Raw genomic sequence first — 26,440 nt, 5'->3', positions numbered from 1 at the left:
TTGGTTGAAATAAGGCTTCTAATGTTTGTATGAGACAGATGGAGTAAAGTTGTAGTATCAGTATTTGGGGGGGGGGGGGGTTCAGAAGTGAGAAGCAGAACAACACAGAGTCATAATTTAGGTCAATCTTTTAAGATAAAACACTAGTGAGTAAATTAGATGAGGCAAATAAGGAGAGAGACGCAGGCCAGGTTAATCAGTAAGATGTGCAGCTGCAACAAGAGAGTACGTCTATAAATCCTCGTTTACTATCATTTCATCCAAATCAGGAACTGGATATTATTTACTGTTTTGGTATTTTTGAGCTAATACGTTTGGTTGTTTGATCCCAGCAATAAAGTTACACATCTTCTGCAAACATTTAATACGCAAAAGTAAAAATGGAAGCAAAAACATTTAGTAAAATCAGGATTTTTTTTATAGATAGGCTACTATAGATCTTCTTTTCCAATAGTTTAAATACGTATTTAACTAAATATGAATCACGATTACCATAATTTTCATAAACAAACATGGAGAGTATTGAAGGTTAATTGTAGTTTGCTTTGAAATTATAGCCAAACACATTTATTGTTGTTGGGCATTTATTATATTGCCGTTTCTAAAACCAGAAGAAAAAAAACATGCTTGTTTCCAAGCCGACCTTTACGTCTGTAAACGATTGTGACTCTTCATAAATCCAGAGATCTTTATTCTAAGAATCTAACCTGGACATAAAAGTGGAAGGGGAAGAAAAAACATTAATCATCTGACTTTGAAAAATTAAACCCATTTCAGTCAAAGCAAAAGTATCTAAGTAATCTCTGTAATCCACTTTGAGGGAGCGGTTGATCCTGCAGAAAAAAAGATGGATTGAAAAAGGACCTGCTCATCAAAACGAGCAGGGGTCAAAAAGCTGCGTGGTGGACACGCATGTAACCCTGCAGCGTCCATCTGACTAAACAAGAGGATTTGAGCCCAGACAGACATGGGCCTTCCCTTGAGGGCAGCTATGTTTCCCAGGGAGAGCAAGATGGAGTGAATATCAGCAGGACATAAGGTATACGACGAGTTTTCTGCCTCCACCACAGATTGGTTCCACATTCAAACTGTTTCAGTTTACAGTAACACAATTTGATTAATTTCCCATTACAATTAAGTAGCATCTCAATGGCCGTGGGAACTTTAATAGTAAGGTGGACCCACCGTCCAAATGCACCAGACAAAACTGCTGCTCTGTTTATGGCCGTTGTCAGACTCAGAGTAAAAGACGATTGCCAGAGAAGGCTGTGGGCAGCAGAGAGAGAGAGAGAGAGAGATAGAGAGAGAGAGAAAGAGAGAGAGAGAGAGAGAGAGAGAGAGAGAAAGAGAGAGAGAAAGAGAGAGAGAGAGAGAGAGAGAGAGAGAGAGAGAGAGAAGACATAAACGGAAGGAGCTAAAAGACATGTGAAGGTACACTAACGTCGCCTAGCTAGCCAGCCAGGCTAACTTATGGTGTATACGCGGCGCATCAGTCAGGAAAGGAGCTGGTAAAGCCCGATTTTAAAGGAGCAACGAACAGAGTCAGCATCAACAACTTAGAACCAATCAGATAACTACGGATGTGATGCAGAAAACTCCAAGCAACGCGTCTGTTTTTGTCATTTGTAGTCCAGAAAAAGATTTCCTGCCATCGATTAAATTCTCCAGAGAACAATTTTTGCTGCTTTTGTCTAAAATCAATCTGAGGACACATGGTGTACTCACATGTACTTTCTTAATTTTCAAAGGCACCCTAGCAACAAAAATCTCCGTATGTATCTTGATTGGGATTTAATCTCGCTGCTGCATTATGGGTAATTCTGACACACTGTGTTTTAGACCGGAGAATACGGGGCCTTACCAGACTGGCCAGGCTAAAGCTAACACTACCTAATGCTAACGCTAGCGTGCTAGAATATTCCTCTTACATGATAAGCCCAGCGTAAAATGGTTAATGGTCATTAAAATTTGTATCTTGTGACACCGCCTCCTAACCAATCAGTGACCAACAGTCTTCTGACGTCATGTCTTCAGTGAAACTCAGAACGGTTGCAGGCCTGCAATTAAAAAAAATGATAACGGTTCCACATAAATATTTCTAATGGAAAAGCCGAAAAAGCAAACCGCTACGAGTTTATACTAGTGGAAAAGGGGATTTTAATCACTTAAACCAACAGTGGGCTTAGTATATTGCATAAATAAGTATGCAGAAGTTTGTTTACATGACAAACCAAGTGAACAATTTCATCTCACACAATACTGTTTGTTGTGCCTTTTCAATGTGCATTTCATGAATTCCTTCATTTCATGGTGGTTTTTACGACACCCGCTACGCTTTTAGTTTTTATTCCACCAGCACCAGCAGAGTTTTGACTGCTAACAATACGTCAGAGTCCACGTTCTCATGCCAACATTGTCGCCTTTTCCATGAATGGAGGATTATTATTGTTGCCGGCAACAAGCTGGGGTGTTGTGGGTTCACAGCCCTTGCTCAGCAGTCTGGCTTCAGAAGGAGAATTTTTAGGAATCAAACATGGCTCCCCTTCTTTTTGACACAAATGTTCTTCAGCAATGTACGAGAGAACTCAGAAAAAAAAAGCTAAAGTATTCAAAAACATCCAGCATCCTCAGTGTGTGTATTTCTATTGTTTCCTTGTGTTATGATATTATAATATTTAGTGACCTTAAAGTTATTTGGTAGGGTTAGAGATCTGTTCACCCAGTTTGTAGAGTGGTTTCCAAAAATATTCATATCCTTGAGACCACAGTATTTCACAATAGATCACATTAATGTTTTACAAATAAAAATGTGAAACGTCTTGCATGAAGTTCAGACGATGTTTTGTCTGAACTTCTTCAATTACACCTGCAGGTTTTGTGAGGCGTGTCTCTGTCTGCTTTTACCGTATAAAGGATTGAATTATTTGTCTATTTCTTAAACTCAATTGGATTGGATGAAGAGCATACGTGCACAAAAATTTTCAACTCTTGCATCAATTGGATTTGGGTCTAGACTTTGACTAGGCCATTGACAACATAAGAGTAAACCTAGAAAATCACATCAGAAAAACAGATTTTCTTGCAAGAAATATAAAAATATTTCACATACAGCTCTGGCTGCTGCTGAATAAAATAATCTCATGGTATCCTGTCTCACTGGAGGGATTTTATTTTTCCAGGTGATGTGCCGTGTTATAAATACTTAATTTTGGTCACATCTCACCAAAGCACATTTTCCGTTATCCCTTATCCATCTGCTGTGTTCCTTGTTCTTCATGATGCTGTTTAGTCACTAATGTAGGAGGGATTGTTTGCAAGTCAATCTCAGTGCAATCAGCTTACATGGCAAACTTTTTACCAGATGGCATAATAAACTGACCTCAACTGCATTCACTAATAACTAAGATCATATTGGAATACATCCAATTGGCTTTGAATTTGTCTGGTAAGACTGAATTGATTATGGTTTTCTGTATGTAAACTAGATTATTTGTTATGTGTAGCCGTACAATTTTGCCAAAAATCTAAATTCAGATACATTTCAACCATAATTGCGATTTGATTTGTAATCCCTGTAGATAAATATGTTTGTAAACAAGGACTATTTAAAATAAAAATATATTTTTTTTAAATAATCTATATATTATTATTCAAGAGAATAGCTTGTTAAGTTGGACATCAATCCTTATTGAACATAAAGTGCAACAAACAAATAAGTCTATGTATTAAACAGTTAATGCCATGGTGAGATTCCTGAAAGTTTCTGGTAAAACAGTATGATAATATAAACTCTAAAACAAATAATAAAATTAGATTATCTCACTACTGTGACTCTATTCCCTTCCATATGGAGGCAAACCCACTTTAAACATATTATGACACCCAAAGGACTTATCCATTAATTGTTACATAGACAGAATTTGCAGACCTCTGTCATTTGGAAATTGCGATTACATTGGCAAATGTGATTAATTGTGCAGCCCTACTTTGAGATGACATTTGCTACATAAATAAACTGAATTGAACTGAGCTAATGTTCTCTGGGGCCTTGACAACCATATAAAAAATGTCATACATTAAATTACACACAGTGATCATTACAGGCATTTACTAATGAGATAACTTCAGAAAGCAGATTTTAATTAGGGGTATGAAAAATAAGGAGGTTCAACATAAATGCAAGACACAATCTCCAGATATAGTTTTTTATGCTGGTCTAAAGCAGATATATTCATTGAAGTTTGACATTCCTTTGAGTGTAAGAAAATATGGAAGTTTGATGGTTGTGAATACTTTTGCGTGACGCTGTAAGTTTCTATTATTCTAACTGTAAACATGTTATTTTAATTGATTGATTGAAAATGGTTTGTAACGTATCTGACAACACACTTTTTCTCCTTGGATTTTAACCCAGAATTAGTTTGTATCTGTGTTTCAATTGTATTTCTTGTTTTGTTCCTTTCACTTACTGTATAGCGTATTTTATGTATATATTTTTATACATATATATTTATAGATAGATAGATAGATAGATAGATAGATAGATAGATAGATAGATAGATAGATAGATAGATAGATAGATAGATAGATAGATAGATAGATAGATAGATAGATAGATAGATAGATAGATAGATAGATAGATAGATAGATAGAATCACTATAACTGCATCTGAACAGCCATTAGATGCAGAATTAATGTTCTGTCCAAAATAAACGTGTCACTCAGCCGGACGTAGCAGAGCTATTTCTGGCCACTGAGTGGACTCAGCAACTTTGTTGGGGGCCACAGGATGTTACGGGGCATTTTTTCTGGAAAAGAGAGCAGCCTTCAGCAGAGAGAGGCATGAAACCTAATCAGCTCTGACATGGAGTCCATCAAAACTTACTGAGAGGTTTGAGGATGCTGTTGCTGGCCTCATCGTTGTTTTCCGTGTCCGACTTGTCAAAGGCATTCCCCGTCAACCTCTCCTTTCTGTCCTTGTGGCCGGTTCGCCGGCGGTGGCGCTTCCGACGCCGCGAGCTCTTGGGCACACGCACCCCAATGTAAATGGTGTGGTGACCTGCAACAGGCGGAAAAGGGAAATTAACTCACAGCATCGGAAAAAATTCAGACTAAATTAAATATGCTACAATGGGCTTCACAGCTGTCTTCTTGATGACAAGATAATTCCACTTTGGGAATTACAACACATTCACAGTAAGTAAAAACATAATGTGACCACTATGGGATGAGCAGGGTTTAAAAATGTTTTATATTGATATATATATATATATATATATATATATCAGTGTTGTAGTACTCGAGTCCGAGACTCGAACTCGAGTCCGAGTCATTAGCTAAATTTAGAGACTCGTGACTTGACTTGGACTTGAGCACTGATGACTCGAACTTGGACTCGGACTCCTACATTCAGATCATTCTGACTCGGAAATTGAGAAAAAGACTCGACTTTTTTAAATATCATTAGGCTATAATTTTAATATGTCATTAGAATATTTTTTGATGTATGATTTTAATATCTAAATGTCGTACCGCGCACGTGACGTCACCATCTCATGAGCAACGCCCCTTGCCGCTAAGGTTGGGCAAACAGTGTGAGAGCGCACGTAGCAGCCAGCCATTACACATGCAACAGAAACAACGATATGACCGACTTTACAGCTGTTAAACTATCACAAAAGGATGTCCAGGCGCCCATTTTACTGGTAGAACTGTGGAACAACATACCAACGTTCAGCTCAAACGATGGATTGAGTGTCGAGGTCTTAGAAAGACCGGAAAACGGGCCAAGTTGATAGAAAGGTAAGTCGTTGTTTTTCTCCTGCTCGGCGTTCATCTGCCATTTTTTTTTTCTGTTTGTAATCACCGTCCAGGAATCGGTATAAATTTTCCGGCCCGCCGAACAATTTAGTCCGGCCCGGTGGCCAAATGCATTATCATTATCCAACGGCTGGATCTCCTCGCTGCATCGACCGATCCACACCAGATTTGTTGTGAGTCATGGGGGAACGCTGCCGAACGCGTTTGTGGGAATCGCCCGGTGGACGGACGAGGAAAATGCATAACAGCATCTGCGGTGGCGGGCGGCCGGTGGTGCGCGAACCCCGCCGGCCGGCCGGCCGGCACCGCGGCGGTGGCCAATAGGCCGGAGTGCGCTTGGCTGCGAGGGCAGATCGACGCCGCTTGCGGCTTTAACATCCTTCATATGCGGCCTATCAGCGTACCTCGAGTCGCTGTTGCGCGTTCCATAACAACAATGTTTAAAAACCATGGTTAGGAGACGTCTTAGACTTGGAAAGAGCGGTAGTTTTACCGAGTAAAACCAAGGGTAACTACAGCGAAAGAGTTATTAGTGCAATGGACTGTTACTGATTCATGTCATACATCACACGTCACGGCATGTTCCTACAACGAACTTGGATCAATAAGTGACTCGACTCGGACTCGACTCGGATTTTTTTTTTAATGACTTGGACTTGACTCGGACTTGAACACTGGTGACTCGAACCTGGACTCGGACTCGAGGCATAGTGACTTGACTACAACACTGATATATATATATATATATATATATATATATATATATATATATATATATATATATATATATATATATATATATATATATCCATAAATCACCCCTTCTCATCTTATACTTGAGACAGTGCAGCTGAGCAGGGATATAGAGGTGGCATTACCCTGTCAAAGCAAACAGCAGAGGAGCCATGACTGTCTGCATGACAACCACCCTCCTATATATGTTGATATAATAACAAAAAGAAAGAGCAGGGTTTTTTTAGATTTATTATGTATGATTAGGTGGTTTAGGGTCAAAGCACTTATGTTGCATTTAAATTCTGCATGCCAGCTGTCTTAGCCAGGTCCCAACGGGAATCTGAGTCAAAATTCCACATTAGCTAAAAAAAATACATGTATAACCAGGCATCATGATTACGTGAATGCCATTTAGGTAAGCAATCTGGGAATTTATCACTTGTGTCCACCACATTTTGAGAAATTTCAACAAGATTTTACCCAAGGTTTTTTTTTCAAGCTTAAGACAGCAGTTAGCTAAATGTTTATGCTAATTGCTAATCCTGTTGTTAATTATATTTCCTTAATCCTAACCGTAAAGCTACAGAGAGTTAAAACATTGTAAAAATTAAAGGTGTATATTTGTCCCTTTTCTGGGGAGGATATGAGTCAGATTACACAGAAAGAAATTGGTAATACGAAACAAATCCTGAAGGAACAATATAGGCGGTAGTAATCATGGTAACCTGAACAATAACAAGTTAAAACATAGCAAAAACTACCTAAACATTTCCCTTTTTATTACAGGTTGTAAAAACCACCTAATATGACATTTTTAACAGGCAAGTTCTGAATGAGCTGTTTTAGATGGTGCAACTTGACTCTTGAATGCTCTGAGTAGCTGTTAGCTTAGCAAAGCACATCGGCTACCTGTTAGCTTGACTTTCTGAGCCAAATTTCTCTCTGATTCTTATACGTGAGAGCGAACATACTGACAGCTACCCCTCAAAACTCCACCTAAAATAAATCACACTGTCCTTTCAGACTAAATAAATCAGGATTTCTATAATGGAAGCTGTGTGCTCCTGTAAAAGAAATGGGGAACACAAGTACACTTAATATCACCAAAGTGATATTCGCCCCTTTGTAATCTACAAAGGGGCGAAATGGACAGCACCCACGTAACGCACATTCATCCATTCATCCATTCATCAGCTTATCCAAGATTGGGTCGCAGGAGCAACGGGTCCTGGAGGGAACCCCTGACAAGCTTCTCCCCAGCTCATTATGGGGGATCCCAAGGCGTTCCCGGGTCAGAAGGGAACTGTGGCCAGACTGTGGGACATGCCCAGAAAACCTCCCAATGGAGATGCCCAGGGGGAATCCCGATCAAATTCCCAAATCCCAACTGACCCCTTTCAATGCGGAGTAGCAGAAGCTCTACTTTGAGCTCCCCCAGATGACAGGTAACCTAACCTCTAAGCTGAATTCTTCTGATGTTTGTTCATGCACAAATATACGAGAATGCCTCTTGTCCCACTCCCGCCTCAACCGTTCGAGAAGAAGCCCAGCACAAGTCGGCCAATCACATTGCAGTTTTATGGTTTGTGGCAGGACATCCAGCTGTGATGACAGCAAGAGGTGCCGAGCCCCCAGCCGAACCAAAATAAACATTACAGCGCAGGGCAACTCACACGTAGCTGCTGCTGTCACATTTATTTTGTCCAAATCCACAATTTAATCTTTGAGAGAAAAACAGCAAGAAGCACTTTGTGCATTTTTACCATGCATGATACCATGATTGGCTAAAACTAACCTTTGCTAGGCAGGCACATGGTGTCGCTTCGTCCAATCAGCTTGCAAAGTTCGGCTGAATGTCCCTCTTTTCCCCCAATGGATTGGATGGGGGCAGTCCCAGATTGATAAGGTGCAGAACTAAACCAAGAGTGCTGCACCTTATCAATCTGACCTGCCAGGTTAGATTGACAGAGACCCCGACTACATATCTAAGGCTGAGTCCAGCCACTCTCTGGAGGAAGCCTATTTCAACTGCTTGTACCTAGAATCTTGTTGTTTCCATCATGATCCTATCTAATGTGCATAGGTGAGAGTCAGAATGTAGACAGACAGGTAAATCCAGATCTTTGCTTTTTATGTTCAGCTCTTTCTTCACCAAAATAGACCAGAGCAGAGCCCACGCTGCAGATGAAACCCAAATCTGTCTGTCCATTTTACATTCCACCCTAACATCACTCATGAACACGAAGACACGAAGAGAATTACCCCCAACTCAGAAAGGCAGTCCACAATTTTCCGGTTAAGAACCATGGCCTCAGACGGAGAGGAGCTAACTCTCAACTCGGCTGCTTCAATCTAAGCGAACCGCTCCAATGCATGCTGGGTGCCATCGCCTAAGGACGGCAACATAACCAAAGGTTCCCAAACCAGACACGCTCCTCTTCAGATTAACACCTTGAGATCCTGCCTATGAATACCCACAAACAGGATTGTGATAAGGGGCAGCCCTGAGAACAGAATCAACTTTGTGCCGAGAATGAGAACACAGCTCTTACGCTGGACCACACAAGGTTTGGATACCGTTTAAAATCCAGCCAGACACCCCATACTCACACAGCAACCACCGCAGAATTCCTTAGGGGGAAACAACTGTAAGCCTTATCCAGATCCACAAAACACGTGTAAAGCAGAGACGCACCACCCTTTCAGCAATTACATTAAAAAAAAAACTAAAACTTGGGAAATCAAGATGGAAACTTTGCCAATTGATGCAAAGTTTATTTTTGGGAATATTTTATGGAATGTAACTATTCAAACATAAATAACATTTAGACCCCTCTTGCACAAACATGCAAAAAAAAAAGAAAATGGTGCATTTTGGGAAGAGTTCCCAACAGAGGTTTGGAAAAATGACTAATGCACGCTTAATTTTGCAAAATTGCAAAAGCTGAGTATGGAAATGTCTTCAGTCAGAATTTTGTCAAAAACTGGCCAATTAACTTGTTCTAATTTCTGATCCAGAAATGTTTAATTAGTACAATTGAAGCAGTTTCAAACAGGTTGTTGTTTATGCATTTGGTCTTTGGAACGCCGGTCTGTGTTTTCTAAAAGGGATGAAAGAAGTTGGGAAACAAAAGACTATCGGTGTCAAAGGTCTGTTTTCGGGCCAGTTGGAGTAAAGCTGAGCCAAGCACTGCACATGAGCCCACAAGCAAGTGACTGAACCCCTCAGCATCAAACAACGATCTGTCTTCAAGCACAACAGCATCCATTATTTGCTCAACGCACAATGTCCTGTTTTTCTTTTGTTTTGTTTAATCCATTGGCACCAGTGGTTTCTCAATGTTAAGCTAAGTGTCAGAGACAAAAAGGATCCAAAAACAATAACGATGACATATATGACAAGGAAAGATACCTGTGGTGAAATAAAAAGAGATAAAAAAAGAGTGAGAAATGTTGGAAGAAAACATGAAGAGATTTCGCCAGCATCACCCACATCAGAACTGCAACCTAGCGGGCTTTGGGTTCAACAAGAATGGCGCATGTTCCGTGTTTATGGGACAACATGAAAACACAGGATCAGTCGCACACAGCAAAGCCCTGCCAGGAAAAAAGAAACGCCAAAGCGGAACAACTGACGAAATAAAACCAGACGTCTGTTAAGGTTAAGCAGGAGCGACTGTGATAATTAACAAAATGTTTAAAAAGAGGTTTAAGGATAATAACGAGGAATAACTGTAGATTTTACTGCTATTGTTGTAATACAAGGTTTAGGCGACTCAGAGCTAAAAAAGAATATTTTGTTTGGTGTTAATTTTATTTGTTCAGCAGACAAAACTGATCAAGCCTGGCTATAAATAAGGTAGTCTAACAATAAATTATTTAAACAGAGATCAAGTTTAGGGAGTTTGATGCCCGATATTATATCTGAGTTTCTATATTGTTAGAAATTGTCAAATATCAAATCACAGCTGAATAAAATGAAACATAGCAGCATGTAAATGCAGATATTCTACGTTCTTTTTACTACAAACCTCTAGCTGATCGGTCCATAAAGTAACGCGTTGCAACAAACAGCCCTGTAACCTATGAAAACTATTTACTGATGCAGATTTTATATTTAACTGTAATGTGCAAAGGTCTTTAGCCACTCCTCATTGCTACGTATTTTGCTTACAGTGAACCTGACATTCTTGTAATCAATTAAATAGATTTTTGCTCGATGGGGTTTTTGGTTTTCTTGATTTATCTTAGCGTAGAGCGCACTGTCCCTAAACAAAGATAAAAGATGAAAGACAAAAAAAGAAAACACTTCTAAATATCAGCTTAATAAAGAATAGAAATAAGGGCCCAAAGATGTTTTTACATTGAAATCCTTTATAGGTGGGAAATGTCATTTTCAAGCCTTTTCAGTGGCATCTATCATTTATTTATTTACATAATTACGGTGAAGTTTGGTGCTTTGGGCAGACAGTTATTGACCCTCTATAAGGAGGGTAAGCTACAGACAGTGGATGTTCATAGAGTGCCGTTTTTAAGCCTATTAATGGAAAGTTGTGTGGAAGTAAAAAGTATGACTGGACGATATATAGTAAAAAAGCATATTGATAAAACAGAAATCTTATTGGTCGATATCGATAATTATCGGAAAAATTTAAAACATAGACTTTAAGTGCAGCCTTGGCCATTATATGCTGTTGCTTAATTTCTTTGATTTTAAATAAAGAACACTAAATTCAAACACCACCCTTTATTCCACCAACTTTTCCCCAAACTGTACGTTTAAAAAGAAAAAAAAATGAATATTTGCTCTCAGTGGTCTGGTAGTTGATGAAGGAGCGTTCCTGGATCTGCGTTTCTAATTGGTTGGGAGGATGTAATGATGTAATATTAACCTACATGATAGGCTAGAATGCAAAAGGAAGGAAAACTGTTCTTCTATTGAACTTTTTATTGACCCCTTTGTTTTCTATTGAACCACACGTCTATCGATCGATGCATATTGTCATTGAATTATCGTCCAGCCCTAGTAAAAAGTGTGGTTGAAAAACAATTAACAGGGATCAGAGCAGCATTGATATGATTGAGGAGTAAAGTCCCTTAAGGAGTTTGGCGGTGATTTACAGGGAGGGAACTGCAGCTACCCTCACCGACTACAGCTGTTACATTCTTTGTGTCAAGCTAGGAAAAAACAGGGCTGGGCTGTTGCTCGGTGCTCCGATGTCGTCTTCTCAGATGAAGGTAATTTCTGCATTTCATTTGGAGATCAAGGTCCCAGATTCTGGAGGAAGAACAGAAAGTCACAGAATCCATGTTGCTTGAAGTCCAGCGAGAAGTTTGCACCGTTAATCATGTTTTGGATGCCATGTCATCTACTAGTGCTGGTCCACTGTTTTATCAAGTTCAGAGTTTGATCAGCCATCTACCAAAGACTTTTAAAGCCCTTCATGCTTCCTGTTACTGACAAGCTTACTGAGTATGCTGATTTCATATTCCAGTGGGATTTGGCAGCTGCTCACATTGCCAAAAGTACCAATACCTCCCTAAATGACCATGAGCTGGATCAGCCACTAATGGAGCTACCACTGCAATCACCTTTTTACTGCTCTCTCACATTGAAAGTACTCCTGGATCAGTGCTTGAGAGTCTTTTTGTGTGTCTGCTCTGTGTTCTCAAACTCTCAGTCCATCGAGGCAGACTGATTCTGGTTCTGCTGAAGGTTTCTTCCTGTTAAAGAGGAGTTTTCCTTTCCACTGTCGCTACATGCATGCTCGGTATGAGGGATTGCTGCAAAGTCAACGACGCGATGTGGCTCCATGCTCATTCAAGAGGAATGAATGCTGCAAGTCAATGACTCTAAGCAATCTGCCAGGTTTCCTTAGATAGAAAATGTTTAACAAATATGTCTGGATGATTCAATTGAATTGACTTTTGTTGTTAGTTGGTGCTACATGTAATAAACTGAACTGAATTTATTTTTGTCTTTTTAATTAACTATAAGCCATAATCATTCATATACACAAATGAAACATAATCTTCTTTGTGGAACATCCTGTTGTACTGAATTTCTGAAGAAAAAAAATATTTTCATCTACTTTATTGAGATGCACCTGTGTGTCAATCCTTCAAAACAACGAGTGACAGTAAGAAAGCAAAAAAAACAACAACAAAGGTTTCAGTTGTTGTGATCGAACATCCTTAAAGAAGGTGAAAGAGAAAAGAGAGAGGAGAAAAAATGTGGAAAAGTTGAACCAAGGCTCTAGAAGGGAAGATTTGCTCTCTGCCAGAGCAGCTTTGTGAAACGACTTCCTCCTCTTCTTTTAGGGGCCCGACGCAGAGCAGCCTGTGAGCTCACACTGAATAACATTAAATGTTTTCTGGGAGGTTCATGTAGCTTACCAGACTTCTCACCAGAGGAAACAGTACGGCCTGATCCCTTAGCTACAACAAAGACGCTGGGAAGTCCCAGGACCAGGAAGGAGGATGGCGACACACCACAGGCCACTCACAGCATACAAATGCATGAACACTCCCAGAGGATAAAACATGACGACAGATGTTGGCCTCCTCTGGCAGAATTAAAATGACAGATACGATACGTTCTACAGCTCATATTTGATTTATTTCCCTTTGCAGTTTGAACAAGAGGGAATAAAGAGCTTCCATCTTTGCTTTCTTCTTTTTTTAAATGTCACAGACAACCTTCCTAGATCAATTTTCAGTACCCACACAGACAAACCAAAACAAAACACGATGTTCTTGGATGTTAAAGTGGGCTCTGAGCCAGAACATTCAACCCGCTGGACAGAGACCAGGAAATGCTGGCTGACATTTTTATCAGGTAAACTAAACCTGAACGAGGATCATCGCCATCAGCAGGAGCAAATGGGAGCATGAAGCCTCGGAAATTAAACCCAGGTAAACTACTAGGTTTAAACTTATTCACACACCAAGTGGTAACGTGGAAAAGCTTTCAAATAAAATCATATTTTATTGCAGTGGTATAAACTTACGCTGAAACATTTTAGAAAGTTCAAACTTTTAATTTGAGTGGATTGATTCATTGTGGTGAAAAGAAATGCTCAGTGAAAAACTTTTTTTTTTAACTAAAATGACATCGGTGCAACGACTGCAATATTAACAAAACTGAGTATTTGTTTGTTTTTTGTTTGTTTTTTCCCAGGGGGCAATAATTTACTTTTTAAGAAGTTAATTAGCCTTAAAAATTATCATAAAAATTCAATTGAGAGAAAATAAAAACTAAGGAATTACAGCTACATCCACCAAACTTTAACTTTTAACAAGGGATTTGAAGGTGAATAGTTCTGTTCAGGCTCTCGTTTATTTATGTAGGGATAATACGCGACGAGTTGTCAATTATCAGCAATTAATGGCGTGAACCGTCCAACGCAAAGCGTAGCCCATTAATTTCTGATAATGGATCCCTTGAAGGCCATTATCCCGCTAATACCATGGTCACTTAGAAAATAAATAATATTAGACCAATTCTTAATATTTTGATGTTTTTTTCACCATTAAACTTGTAGGTTTTTCACAAGAAGCGGCAGAGAGACTAATTAATATCTCTGACTCTGCCTCCCAGCTAACGTTTGTGCCGGCGCAGTCATTTAGAACAATCTGTATATTTGACCGTAACTGTTTCATAGGTGTCCTATAAAACCTTGTTAACGGACACCCTGCAGCCAATCAGAATCGAGTATTTTCCCAGACCATGGCATAATTATTTCTTAATTACTAAACCAACGCGAGGCGGCCGAGGACTAGTTCTTATTTGCAATGTTGACCTGGGCAAGTAGTACAAGGAAAAGATAAAAAACATCACAAAGACATGCGCACCATGAAAAACACCAAAAATAAATAAATCAAATCAAATGCAAATACAATGAGGGGAAACTGCCATTGGCGCCTTTCTGGCCCATTGCGGTGGTTAGAGGCACCGAGCTGAAAGGAGGAACGACCAAAGGTGATAACGCTGCTGGAGCATAAATTTCAGTGGTTATTGGAAATATTGAGAAGTGCTCCAAGCTAAGGACTGGTTTACCAGTAATTATCTCATTTAACTGATACCAATGGAGCAACGCGCGAGAAGAGCACAACTGCAGTAGACAAGGTGTGAATCTGTCTGTCAGCCTGGATTGACTTGACTGTTTGGCTGGCTTTTAACACACGTTGAGACTTTTGCTCTTATTCCTTTTTATATTTCTATTATAATATATATATATATATATATTTTTCATTTTAAATGTTTATTGATCATTGTCTGTACAGTACCTTGTCACACCTCCTAATGTTTTAAAGTGCTTTATAAATAAAGTAGTAGTAGTAGTAGTCTCTTTTTTTTTGTAAAGGGCCTTGAACACACAGAAAGTGCTGATCTACTGGCCAGGGGAAACAAATCACTAATACCAAGGGTTCAAACGGCTGTGACGACTTTGGCTTTGTTTTAGATTTATATACCTTCACGTGTTACTTTTCCCTCACTGAATAAATGCCATCAAATCAAAAGTGTTCAGCATGCCATTATGCTACAACAAAAACAATGAAGTATTTATTTCAGATTTTTCCTTGTTCGTTGTTGTCCTGTCAGTGTCTTGTGGGATTAGTGATGTAAACACTGCATCACATGCTCTGTGTTCTATATCTTCACCATGCCAGCTCGTTAAGTAGGTGAAGTGCACCGATCTGGCTCTCGTTAAGAGTCTGAACATCCATCCTGCTTCTATCAATGGATGAATTTCCTTTGAAAACGAGGGAATACTGAGCGCACTATCTAAACTTATAATATCAGGTAAACTGGCCACAATAGGAGAAGTTCAGCAGAGTCAAACTAAACAGGTAAACTCACCCTCTACCTCCTCTTCGTCACAAAGGTGCTTGAGTAGGGACGCCCCGCGGTCCACCACCGCCTCGTCCTCCATCCTGTAGTAGTAGAAGAGGAAGAAAGATTGTTCACACTTCTCCTCCAGCGACAGCGTGGAGCCATAGCGCTTTGGCTCGTTGACCTGCAGCAGGTTGGGGCTGGGGGTCAGTCTGGTGCTGCTGGTGGCGCTCATCTCCACCCATTAAAGAACCATAAAACACCAGAGGCTACGCCTGACACCGGCGACGGTCAGCGAGTAAACAAGCCCAACTGCGTGAGCCCCTGTGGGCCGTCCTTGACGGGAGCTAAGTGCGGCAGGTATAACGTTGTGGCTTTAATCTGGAACAGGAGGGTGAGGGAGAGGACAGGAAGTCTGCTAATTGGGTGTGATCCACAGAAAGATTGGTGCTGCTCCAAATGAGACGTCAACCGGATCACAGCAAGAAAATACGTCCTTCGGAGACTCGTAGTTACAGTAAGAAAATGTCAAATAAAAGTACAAATGAATGTGTGTGATTAGCCAGACGCCCACGCATACTACAAAGCCTCTCCATCTGCTTGCTAATGCCCGGCAGCCCCCCCCCACTCTCACCGACACCCTCCACCTTAGAAACAAGTGGGCCATCACATGTCTGCCTACTCATCCGCCCTTACGGGATTATGCCGGCTTTGCTTAAGTGACAACACACACACACACACACACACACACACACACACACACACACACACACACACACATCAATAAGAGGCCAGGGAGTTTCTCTGTCCCTTTCTGAGACGTCTGCACACACTTTCAAGCTCAGATCAAACAAGCCGTGCTGTTTCCCGACAAACACGGACCTAAACAATGATGGAAATGTTGCATTCTGGCTGTCACGTAAACTAAAAAGATATTAGCTTTTAGAAAAGGTTAGATGAGGTTGTTAGAGTGTGTGAAATTCCAGGGTTTCTATTTGCTCGTCGGTCATGAAATGCAGCAATCAATGATCAATGCTGTTATTTATCAAACAAAAATCAACCAATATGGAACCGAGTACACCCTTGTGGCTTCAATAGCAATAGCCAGGCGCTGCTGATGAAGTGATCGTCATTAACATGAAGATCTCTGTGAATGTTTCTGTTGGCTGACATGGAGCATATAGGTCAGCGTTAACACAATGCCAAAACTGAAAGATATCAGCAATTGCCTTAGAGAAGCAACTGTTGCTGGCCATCAGTCTGAGGAGCGTTCTAAGACCATTTGGAAATAACCTGGAGTCCATCTTTTTCAAATTAAAAATTAGTGACAGGTGGAAAACATTTAAGACAACCTGAAATCTTCCCAAGGTAGAAAATAAAAATAAAAAGGTCCAACAGTGCAATTCTCACAAACTATGAACCAAACCATGAAGAAATGTTTGACCGAAAAAGAGATGTTTACATCACATTAACACAGACAGGTAAACTGCCAAGCACAGAGGTGGAGGTCAGCTGCTACGGGCTTTTTTTCCAGCCACACAAAATGCTGCAGCAAGAGTTCTGATGAAAATCAACAAGAGGGATCATATTTCTCCAATTTTAGCTTCCCTTCATTGGCTTCCTGTTAAATCAAGAATAGAATTTAAAATTCTCCTTCTAACGTATAAAGCCCTTAATAATCAAGCTCCATCATATATCAGAGCTCTGATTACCCCGTATGTTCCTAACAGAGCACTTCGCTCTCAGACTGCAGGTCTGCTGGTGGTTCCTAGAGTCTCTAAAAGTAGAATGGGAGGCAGATCCTTTAGCTATCAGGCTCCTCTCCTGTGGAACCAACTCCCAGTTTTGGTCCGTGAGGCAGACACCCTGTCTACTTTTAAGAATAATCTTAAAACGTTCCTTTTTGACAAAGCTTCTAGTCAGAGTGGCTCATGTTACTCTGAGTTATCTCTATAGTTATGCTGCTATAGGCTTAGGCTGCTGGAGGACATCAGGGTCTATTTCTCTCTCTCTGCTGAGTTCTCCTACTGCTCTCCAATCTGCATTGTTTGTTGTTATTTCAGCTTTTAACCTTATGTTCTCTCTGTCCTTTCTGTTCATAGAAGGTACACCTAGTCTGGTGTTCTGTTAGCTGTGACATCATCAGGAGAGGCAGATCATCCTCTATTACCATCTAACATAGAAAGTACTCCTGGGTCAATGTGAGCTTCTATGCTTTCTGTGTCTCTGCTCTGTCTTCTCTGACATAGAAAGTACTCCTGGGTCAGTGTGAGCTTCTGAGCTTTCTGTGTCTCTGCTCTGTCTTCTCTAACATAGAAAGTACTCCTGGGTCAATGTGAGCTTCTGTGCTTTCTGTGTCTCTGCTCTGTCTTCTCTAACATAGAAAGTACTCCTGGGTCAATGTGAGCTTCTGTGCTTTCTGTGTCTCTGCTCTGTCTTCTCTAACATAGAAAGTACTCCTGGGTCAATGTGAGCTTCTGTGCTTTCTGTGTCTCTGCTCTGTCTTCTCTAACATAGAAAGTACTCCTGGGTCAATGTGAGCTTCTGAGCTTTCTGTGTCTCTGCTCTGTCTTCTCTACCATAGAAAGTACTCCTGGGTCAATGTGAGCTTCTGTGCTTTCTGTGTCTCTGCTCTGTCTTCTCTAAGCTCCAGTGGGTGGAGGCAGATGAGCGTTCACACTGAGCCTGGTTCTGGTTCTGCTGGAGGTTCTCCTCCCTGTTAAAGGGGAGTTTTCCTCTCCACTGTCGCTTCATGCATGCTCAGTATGAGGGATTGCTGCAAAGCCATCAACAATGCAGACGACTGTCCACTGTGGCTCTACGCTCTTTCAGGAGGAGTGAATGCTGCTTGGAGAGACTTGATGCAACCTGCTGGGTTTCCTTAGAGAGGAAACTTTTTGACGGTTAGACACAACAAGAGAGATAAAAAAGCTCAGAAGCTCACATTGACCCAGGAGTACTTTCTATGTTAGATGGTAATAGAGGATGATCTGCCTTCCCTGGATGAAGTCACAGCTAACAGAACACCAGACCAGGTGTACCTTCTATGAACAGAAAAGACAGAGAACAAAAAGGTAAAAGTTTAAATAACAACAAACAATGCAGATTGGAGAGCAGTAGGAGAACTAAGCAGAGAGAGAGAAATAGACCCTGATGTCCTCCAGCAGCCTAAGCCTATAGCAGCATAACTATAGAGGTAGCTCAGGGTAACATGAGCCACTCTGACTAGAAGCTTATTGATAAATGACAATCTGGAATCTCTTGTGTCTCTTTAACACATTTGAGGTTAAATTCAGACACTTTTAGGACCTGATAATGAGGATTTTTATTATGATATGAAATACAAAGCTGTTTTTGAAGAGGGTGGACTCTTTTTATATTAACTGCATGTTTAGCATGTTGTTGTGTTTTTCCTGCTAAGCAACGTGGACTCAGTGACTCAGGGGTCAAAGGTCAGCAAGTTCACCATGTTCAGCAATGAATTTCACCAAGTTAGTAATTAACTGCTAAATGTTTAAATTATTTCAATATCTTATGCTGGTAAAAACTACATTCACCTAATCAGCCTCTACTTTTAGACTTCCACGTGTGTTGAATCAAAATATGAATGCTTAATAAGATTTGTGAGATGTTAAATATAAACATTTATTACACTAATCAATTTGTTTGGATTTTCAACTGAATCATTATGAACTGGAAGGAATAGTCAAACCTGAATGGAGAGACTGAGCTAAATTAAACAAACATATAATTTTAAAAGCAATCTACTTTATTTACAGCAAAAACAAGTAATTTAATGTGTAATTAAGATTCAGCTGAGAGCAGGAGTTGACTGTGACTAAAAGCTGAGGTCATTTGTCTTTGGGTTTCATCAGCTCTGTGCTTTCTTCTACCTCCATTGCCACCTATGGAACAAGCAGGGACATAACAGCAACAACTCCAGAGTCTGAGCATTAAATAAACACAGCTCTGCACTGAATGTAGGATCAGGAGAGACAACCTGACAAAAAAAAGGTAACACTACATATATTTTCCCATCTACAGAAGCTTACTACTTGTTAAACATTTCCCTTTCACTGTTCTTCTTTCTACTTGGTGCATCAAAAAAATAAACAAGCAGAAAAATTACAACAAAAAATCTAGGGGAAAAGGGGGAAATATATGTGAAATAGTTTATTTTCTTTTTCTTGTGAATTGTATCTGCAACTAAACAACAAAAGCTGATCTTTTTTGATTATGTTGAGTAATAAAACAAACTAGAATAAGGCGAAGTCGAGCGATGAACCAGAGTCTGATGATGGTCACAAGTTGGAGAAAAAAGTTAAACCCCTAAAAGCTTTGTTCAAAATTACTCTTAATTGAAATAAGTTCCTACTTTGTCAGACAAAAAGATTTTTTCTAAACAACTATAAAATTAGATGCACCTAAACGACAACATACGCTTTAATAATCCTGTGTCCAAGGCTCAAATAACTAAAATCTAATCTTTTTTTCATATAATTGGTATAGAGAATAAGATCGTCCCCATTTTCTTTCATAATAAGTGTTAAATTTCAAGGATTGTACTTGGAATTAAAGGTATAATTCTGATTTTATTCATATCAGGTTCTGTTCAATAGCTATTAATAGTCAGTACCTTACCTCCAGTACATAATTTACTTTGATATAAATAATCAGTTTTCATATCACAGAGGGGTTACTCTTTATTAAACCATTGCTTCTTTCCTCTACACTACACTGTTTTGAACAGATGGCCTCAAATTTGACTTCATTCTGTCCAAATCATCACTCCTCCACCACCATGCTACACAGTCATTATTAAGCGTCTGTGCTGCTACATTATTTTTGTTTTTTTCATGGTGCTGTGGTTCCCTGAATAATCTTTCTCTCTGTCTAATTAAGGGCTTTAAATCATTTGGAGAATTAACTTCAACTCTTCCTGGGCTGGGGTGTCTTTCTGCCTTGGTATTGTGTCAACACACACCTGCATGATGCAGAGTAGCAATACACAACCAAATAGTACTTTTACAGAGGCGTTGATGCTGATGATTAGTAAATTCAATGCACTTGATCAGCAGCATCAGGGTTTTCACACAGTTTTAGGTTTGCATTAGTTAACCTGGCAGGATCTACTTAACAAGTTTGGTTAAGTACTACATAGGCACGTTTTCCACCAAGTCGTAGGATTTAAAGCAGCTCCATAACCCAAGTATTAGCTTAATTTGAGATATATTGATTAATTTTCAATATGCGCACTTGTGACTTGACAGGGTCGAATCCGTCATTGAATGGGTCATGTGACCTAGAGCGCCGCTTTACAGCAATCTGAACTTCCCTTAAACACAAGAGCCAACCGGTTAGGAAACAAAACAGACATGAAACTTAACGTAATCAGACATATATGTGGTTCTCTGATGTAGGATTCAATCTAGAGGGGTGAATGTGACTTTGTCTTTAAAAGTAACTCCATGACTTCTCAAACTGCTGATCCAAAGTGGTCTGCTATGAGATTCCAAAACATGAAGAGAGACAGTTTCATTTTTAGGCAGTGTTGCCAGTGGCCTTCGGGGGCGCTAAACTTCCAAGTTGTAGGTCTAGCGCCCCTAGTGGCCTAAAATTACACAGTGCTGATTTAAATACTTGGGCTTTTTTACCTAGAAAAGAGAAAGAGAGGTAATTTGTCTTCTTCCTGCTTCCACTGCTCTGAAAGGCCACAGAAGATTTATTTTTACCACAAAAAAAAACAACAACTGTCTTTGGCAAAGATGCTGTCATATAAGGAAAGACAAAAGGAGGATTAAGATTGGCCTCGTGTTTCCTAGGTGGAGAACATTTTGAGAGCAGAAGCAGCTCCAGTTTGACTTGGAGCTAACTTGAGTAACAGCATGAAGTCAAATGTTTATTTTTGTTGGTATAATATTCTGATTAGATTTGTTTTGCCATGTTTATTCGATTCAGTGTAACACTACAATTGTGGCATGTGGGTTAATTGTTGGAGTTTAACCAGCAATGTGCCAGGCGTTACTGTTGTGAGGCGAGCTGCCGTCTGTAGCCCAGCTAACACAGTTAGCATCGTTTAATGCAGGCCAACGGGCGTATGAGCTGCCCTCTGTGATCCTCGCGTATATTCAAGCCATTCTCTTTTTGACAAAAAATGTAAACTTGAAGCAGGTAACTGGTCTGGTGCTTAGATTTTAGAGGTGGAGAGAGGCGTGGCCTGCCACACATCTTTTTTTTGGTCTACAGACAAACAGCGCTCAACAGCACAGCTAGTGGTGAAATATCACTTATTGCTCCTTTAATAGCAATTGCTCAACTAGAAAAAAAAATCTGAACTGTTCCCTTAATTTGCTTTTCTTAAGTTTTTTCTAATTCAAACATGTCTTTCTTCTGTCAATTCTGCACTTCATGTCCAGAATAATTTTCAAATAAGATTGAAGGCTGTTGTTTTCCTTTGATCAATATTTTAAACTGTTTATGAATTGACTTTTAATCAAATGTTTTTCCACGGTGAAATTACCTTTGAGGCAGACACCGGCTCAGGATCCACACAAATAACATGAGATACAGACACAACAGACTTATTATTTACAGTTTTTTTATGGTTTTAATATCTAAACCATTAAAAACAATCGCATTATAAGGTGAACAAGCACTCAGAAGTTGACAGCCTGTTACTTTGCACTCGTTATTGTATATTAACTGATATCTCTCCGTCACATTGCAGATAAGATTATCGGCCTCTGTGCTCTGGCTGAAGCGGCATTAGTCTGCATGTAGCCTGAGTCCTCCGCCTGTTCCAGGAGGAGAGCTTGCTCTCTGGACCCAGCCTGTCAGATGTGTGACGAAAACACAGACGAATCAAGCCGCCCAGAGACATTCGTACGGCTTTATGATGCACGATATCTGCATGCGACACGAGAGCGTTATGATGCAGCATGACTCATATTCTCCGATCTGATCTGTAGCGGTTAATCCTACAACGCACCGCATGGGAGAGCAAACAGGTGCATCTATATGCATTGTAATATCATCAAAAAAGTTAAGTAATTACACTCAAAATTAGTTATTTCGGGTATAACAGTACAAGGGTTTGGACACATCTTTGTCATTCAGTGGGTTTTCCTTTCTTTTATAGATACAGAGTGGAGACATCGAAACTCTGAAGCAAAAGTAGAGATTTAGCAAATAGAACATTGAGATATAACTAAAATGATTTAGAGACATTTAGATTCTTCAGAATAGTCCCCCTTTGTTTCCATTACTGCTTTGCCCTCTCCTGCCAATCTCTAGATGAGCTTCATGAGGTTAGTCACCTTGAATGGTTTCCCAATAGTCTTAAAGGAGTTCCCAGAAGTAATAATAAAAAATAAAAACCATTGAATGAAGAAATGTGTCTAATATTGTGACTGATAGTATATTAAACAATATGTGGTAATTCTGTTTTATGTCTAATGAAAAATGTCTTTTTTCAGAAATTTCGAGTGTTAAATTGTTAACGAAGCACCACTGACTTAATGAAATATGTGAATCCACTCTACAGCAGAATACTCTGCGCTGCATTAATTACTACATTAGTGCTGCGAGTTACGGAGGTTTTAAAGACGACTATGCTTGCTTTAAAAGCAAATCTGCATCGTTGTTTCTATTGTCTCTTTTCTTCTTCTTCATAAATTCTCTTTGGACTTTAGGTCAGGCCTTTTGTTGGCAGTAAAGCAAAGTGATGTCCATGTCCACGCGTTATGAATCTCACTCAAATTGTTGAAAGGGATTTGCATCACAAGCCTCTCATAACTGCAGTAACTCCTGTTGCTTGTGGCCATTTTTTCTACCACAACCTTTTCCTTCCACTTAACTTTCAATTGAAACGCTTGGATGCAACCAGATTCTTCAGCAGTGACCTTCTGGCTCACTCTCCGTGTGTAGGGTGTCGGCGGCAGTCTGTGCTGATCATAACCTGACCACAGGACAACATTTCTGGATAGAGTCAGTTTTATCTGTGTTGTGTTGGAAACTGGAAATTGGTTTTGGTCTTAAAAACCTGATTGGTGCATTTCTACTAAAAGGGCTTTCTGAAACGTCTGAGGCCAGTTCAGGAGCTCTAAGGCCGTTTATGTTTTACCAGTTACACGTTAACATGCTCGCACCAAAACTGACCTGCATCCTTGTAAGTTGGTGAAAGTTTGAGGAGCAGAGGGGGGAAAACGCCGCAAGTGTTTCATTTTACCATTTATATTTTCATCAATGTCAGGGACTCTAAATTCTGAGTTGCACCTGATTTATGAGAGTTTATTCTTCCTGCAAACGGCCACCTGCCGCTGTTTTATTTAAGTAGCTCTAAGCCAGGTTAAAAATCAAACACTTACTTCTTGCCACTCATCTCCTCGGCTCTGATTGATCCTCCTGTCTGGATGGTCAGCTGCAGAGCAGATCACTGGAGCTGCTGCTGATGTTTGACCTGGAAAGGCAACACAGAGGGGGGGCAGGGTTAGACAGAAACACCCCTATTAAGCCTTTACCCGCAGTTATCACCCAGGCGTAGGACCTAAACCCTGGCTGCCATGATCAACACTGGCGGAGGCCTCATCAGAGGAGATGCTGACACTGTGCGTCCTGCAGACAGAACTGCAGAAAGCAGCGTCACTCGTGCAGGAATGAGATTAAAAACACGCAGACCGGGCGCGCATTTACGCATCAGATTGTTTGAAATTGCGACACAAACTGGGATGTTTCCCCACATCTGTGCAACAGAACCTAAAAGCATAGAGAGTAAGCATAGAGAGCGGCTCTTTGAGCGGTTAAAAAGCACCTGCCTGAGAGAAAATGAACGGAAACTCACGGCGTCAGGAACTTTGTCCAAACTTATCAGCCCGCAATGAGCGCCCAGGGTAAAGCAACGCACCGCTGGAAAACAAAAACGCTGCCCGGTTCTGGTCCACAGCCCTCTGGAGACATGAATTAGAAGCAGCCAAAGTCCAGAGCTCCGTGAAGTTGGTGTGAGTCACTGCGCTCCGACAGTCAGCGCTGCGCGTCCTGAAGCGGCCGCCGCCTCCTCCCCTGTCAGCCGGGACCATCCTTCCGTCTGCGCCACTCCTCCGGGGGGAGGGGAGGGGGGGGGGGGTCTGACTGCTCCACACTCCGCGCTCTCACCTCTTCCTCGGGGTTAATGTTTGCACACTCACACAAGAAGTTCAGAGCAATCTGGAAAAGTTGGTGAAATAACTATAAATTAGTACAAATCAAGAGAAAAATGCAGAAAAGGCGTGAGAAGAGTTCCCATTCGGCATGAATTAATTATTTGTGACTGTATTTAAGCTGCACCCAGTTTCAGGAAAGCAATGCATGGTTCCATTTTTATTTTATTTATGCAGATAAATGTATAATAATCCTGGTTTGCAGTTCGTAAGCAGATGTAATATTATAGACGTACAGCGCCGTCTGCTGGGAGAAACAGTGTGATAAATGTTTTTACCGCAGGATAAACACGTCATGACTCAATTCCTGTTATAATTGTTAAGTATATCGATACATAATTATATATATTTTTTAATTAATTAATTAATTTAAAATTTATATTATAAATTGATTAAAATATATGACAGACATAATGGGCAACAGCAGTAATATTGACAATGAAAGAACGTATGTATACTACTACAACTACTACTACTACTACTACTACTACTACTACTACTACTACTACTTTATTCATAAAGCACTTTAAAACAACAGCGGCTGTGACAAAGTGCTGCACAGACGATAATCAATAAACATTTAAAATGGGAAAAAACAAACAAAGATTACAATAGAAATGTAAATGAAATAAGAGCAAAAGTCTCAGCGTGTTAAAAGCCAAGGAATAAAAATGTGTCTTAAGGCAAGTTTTAAAAGTTGACAATAAAGGGGCACTTCTAATACGTATTTAAGTAACAATTACATATTTACATATTGTATCTACATACAAGTGTATTATATTGTATATATTATTTAATTTCATGTATTGCAACATATGTTGTTATGTTCATCATAATGTATAATACATCACATATGTTACTACACACATAAATAGATAGATAGATAGATAGATAGATAGATAGATAGATAGATAGATAGATAGACAGACAGACAGACAGACAGACAGACAGACAGACAGACAGACAGACAGACAGACAGACAGATAGATAGATAGATAGATAGATAGATAGATAGATAGATAGATAGATAGATAGATAGATAGATAGATAGATAGATAGATAGATAGATAGATAGATAGATAGATAGATAGATAGATAGATAGATAGATAGATAGATAGATAGATGTTCTGATTAATGATTAATGTTCTGTCCAAAATAAACTTGTCACTCAGCCAGACATAGCAGAGCTATTTCTGGCCACTGAGTTGACGGACGGACGGACAGACAGATAGATAGATAGATCTATCTATCTATCTATCTATCTATGCTAGCATGTGGGAGCATGCTAGCACTCATTCTTCTGCTGCCCGTCATAGTTAGTTACTGGAGTCAATCGGTCTGTTTCTGATGTTTTTTATATGCTGAAGTCTGTCCTGCTTCTAACCAGGTTTATCCTAAACTCTTCACCTCACATGCAGTTACCTTCACATTTAGTTTCAGGCGACGTCCAAGCTCTGCACTGGTGGCATTGTGGTTTTGTAGACCTTTGAAGCCTTGACGGTCTCTTTCTTTCAGCTGCAGAGGGCGCAGCATTGATTTATTTGCATGTGTGGCCATTTTGATGCAAAACGACAGCGGGTGTTCGCTTCTGTTTGGTGATTGCTGTTAAAAAATACAAAAAGACAATAATCTCCAGCACATCCGCTGCTCTTTTACAGCAATTGGTCCGTGAATTAGCTTGAGCTTCACTACTTTACAGCTTTTTAATGTGACAACACTGACGATACAACCTGCACAGCAAATTTAGAAAGGCGGTGTATCGACAGCATATTTAAGAATTAAGGGAAAAACAACATTAAAGGGAAACGGAGACAAAGATCGGCCATGAAACAGCCTGCAGTATAAATTTAGAG

General features: G+C 40.0%; 1 protein-coding gene across 11 annotated transcripts in view; it reads right to left on the bottom strand.

Moving 5' to 3' along the window:
• The window catches only part of slc4a4a (solute carrier family 4 member 4a), a 92,519-nt gene extending 68,055 nt beyond the window's left edge, over window positions 1-24,464 (bottom strand). For 7 of the 11 annotated variants that reach the window (XM_036144373.1, XM_012865297.3, XM_036144376.1 and 4 more), the window contains exons 1-2: window positions 15,420-16,019; window positions 4,887-5,060 (exon numbers count right to left, since the gene is read on the bottom strand). In XM_036144373.1, coding sequence (XP_036000266.1) covers window positions 4,887-5,060; window positions 15,420-15,627 — 382 coding nt within the window. In that variant the 5' untranslated portion in view covers window positions 15,628-16,019. Of the gene's footprint in view, window positions 1-4,886; window positions 5,061-15,419; window positions 16,020-23,758; window positions 23,851-24,231 lie in introns of those variants that run through there. The other 4 variants (XM_036144377.1, XM_021317917.2, XM_036144378.1 and 1 more) reach the window with 3 other exon arrangements.
• Window positions 24,465-26,440: the final 1,976 nt, after the last annotated feature.

This window comes from Fundulus heteroclitus, chromosome 12, assembly GCF_011125445.2.
Source record: "Fundulus heteroclitus isolate FHET01 chromosome 12, MU-UCD_Fhet_4.1, whole genome shotgun sequence".
NCBI classification, from domain to species: Eukaryota; Metazoa; Chordata; class Actinopteri; order Cyprinodontiformes; family Fundulidae; genus Fundulus; species Fundulus heteroclitus.
The sequence above is the reverse complement of the archived record's forward strand: the minus strand, read 5'-3'. Positions and strand labels throughout refer to the sequence as shown.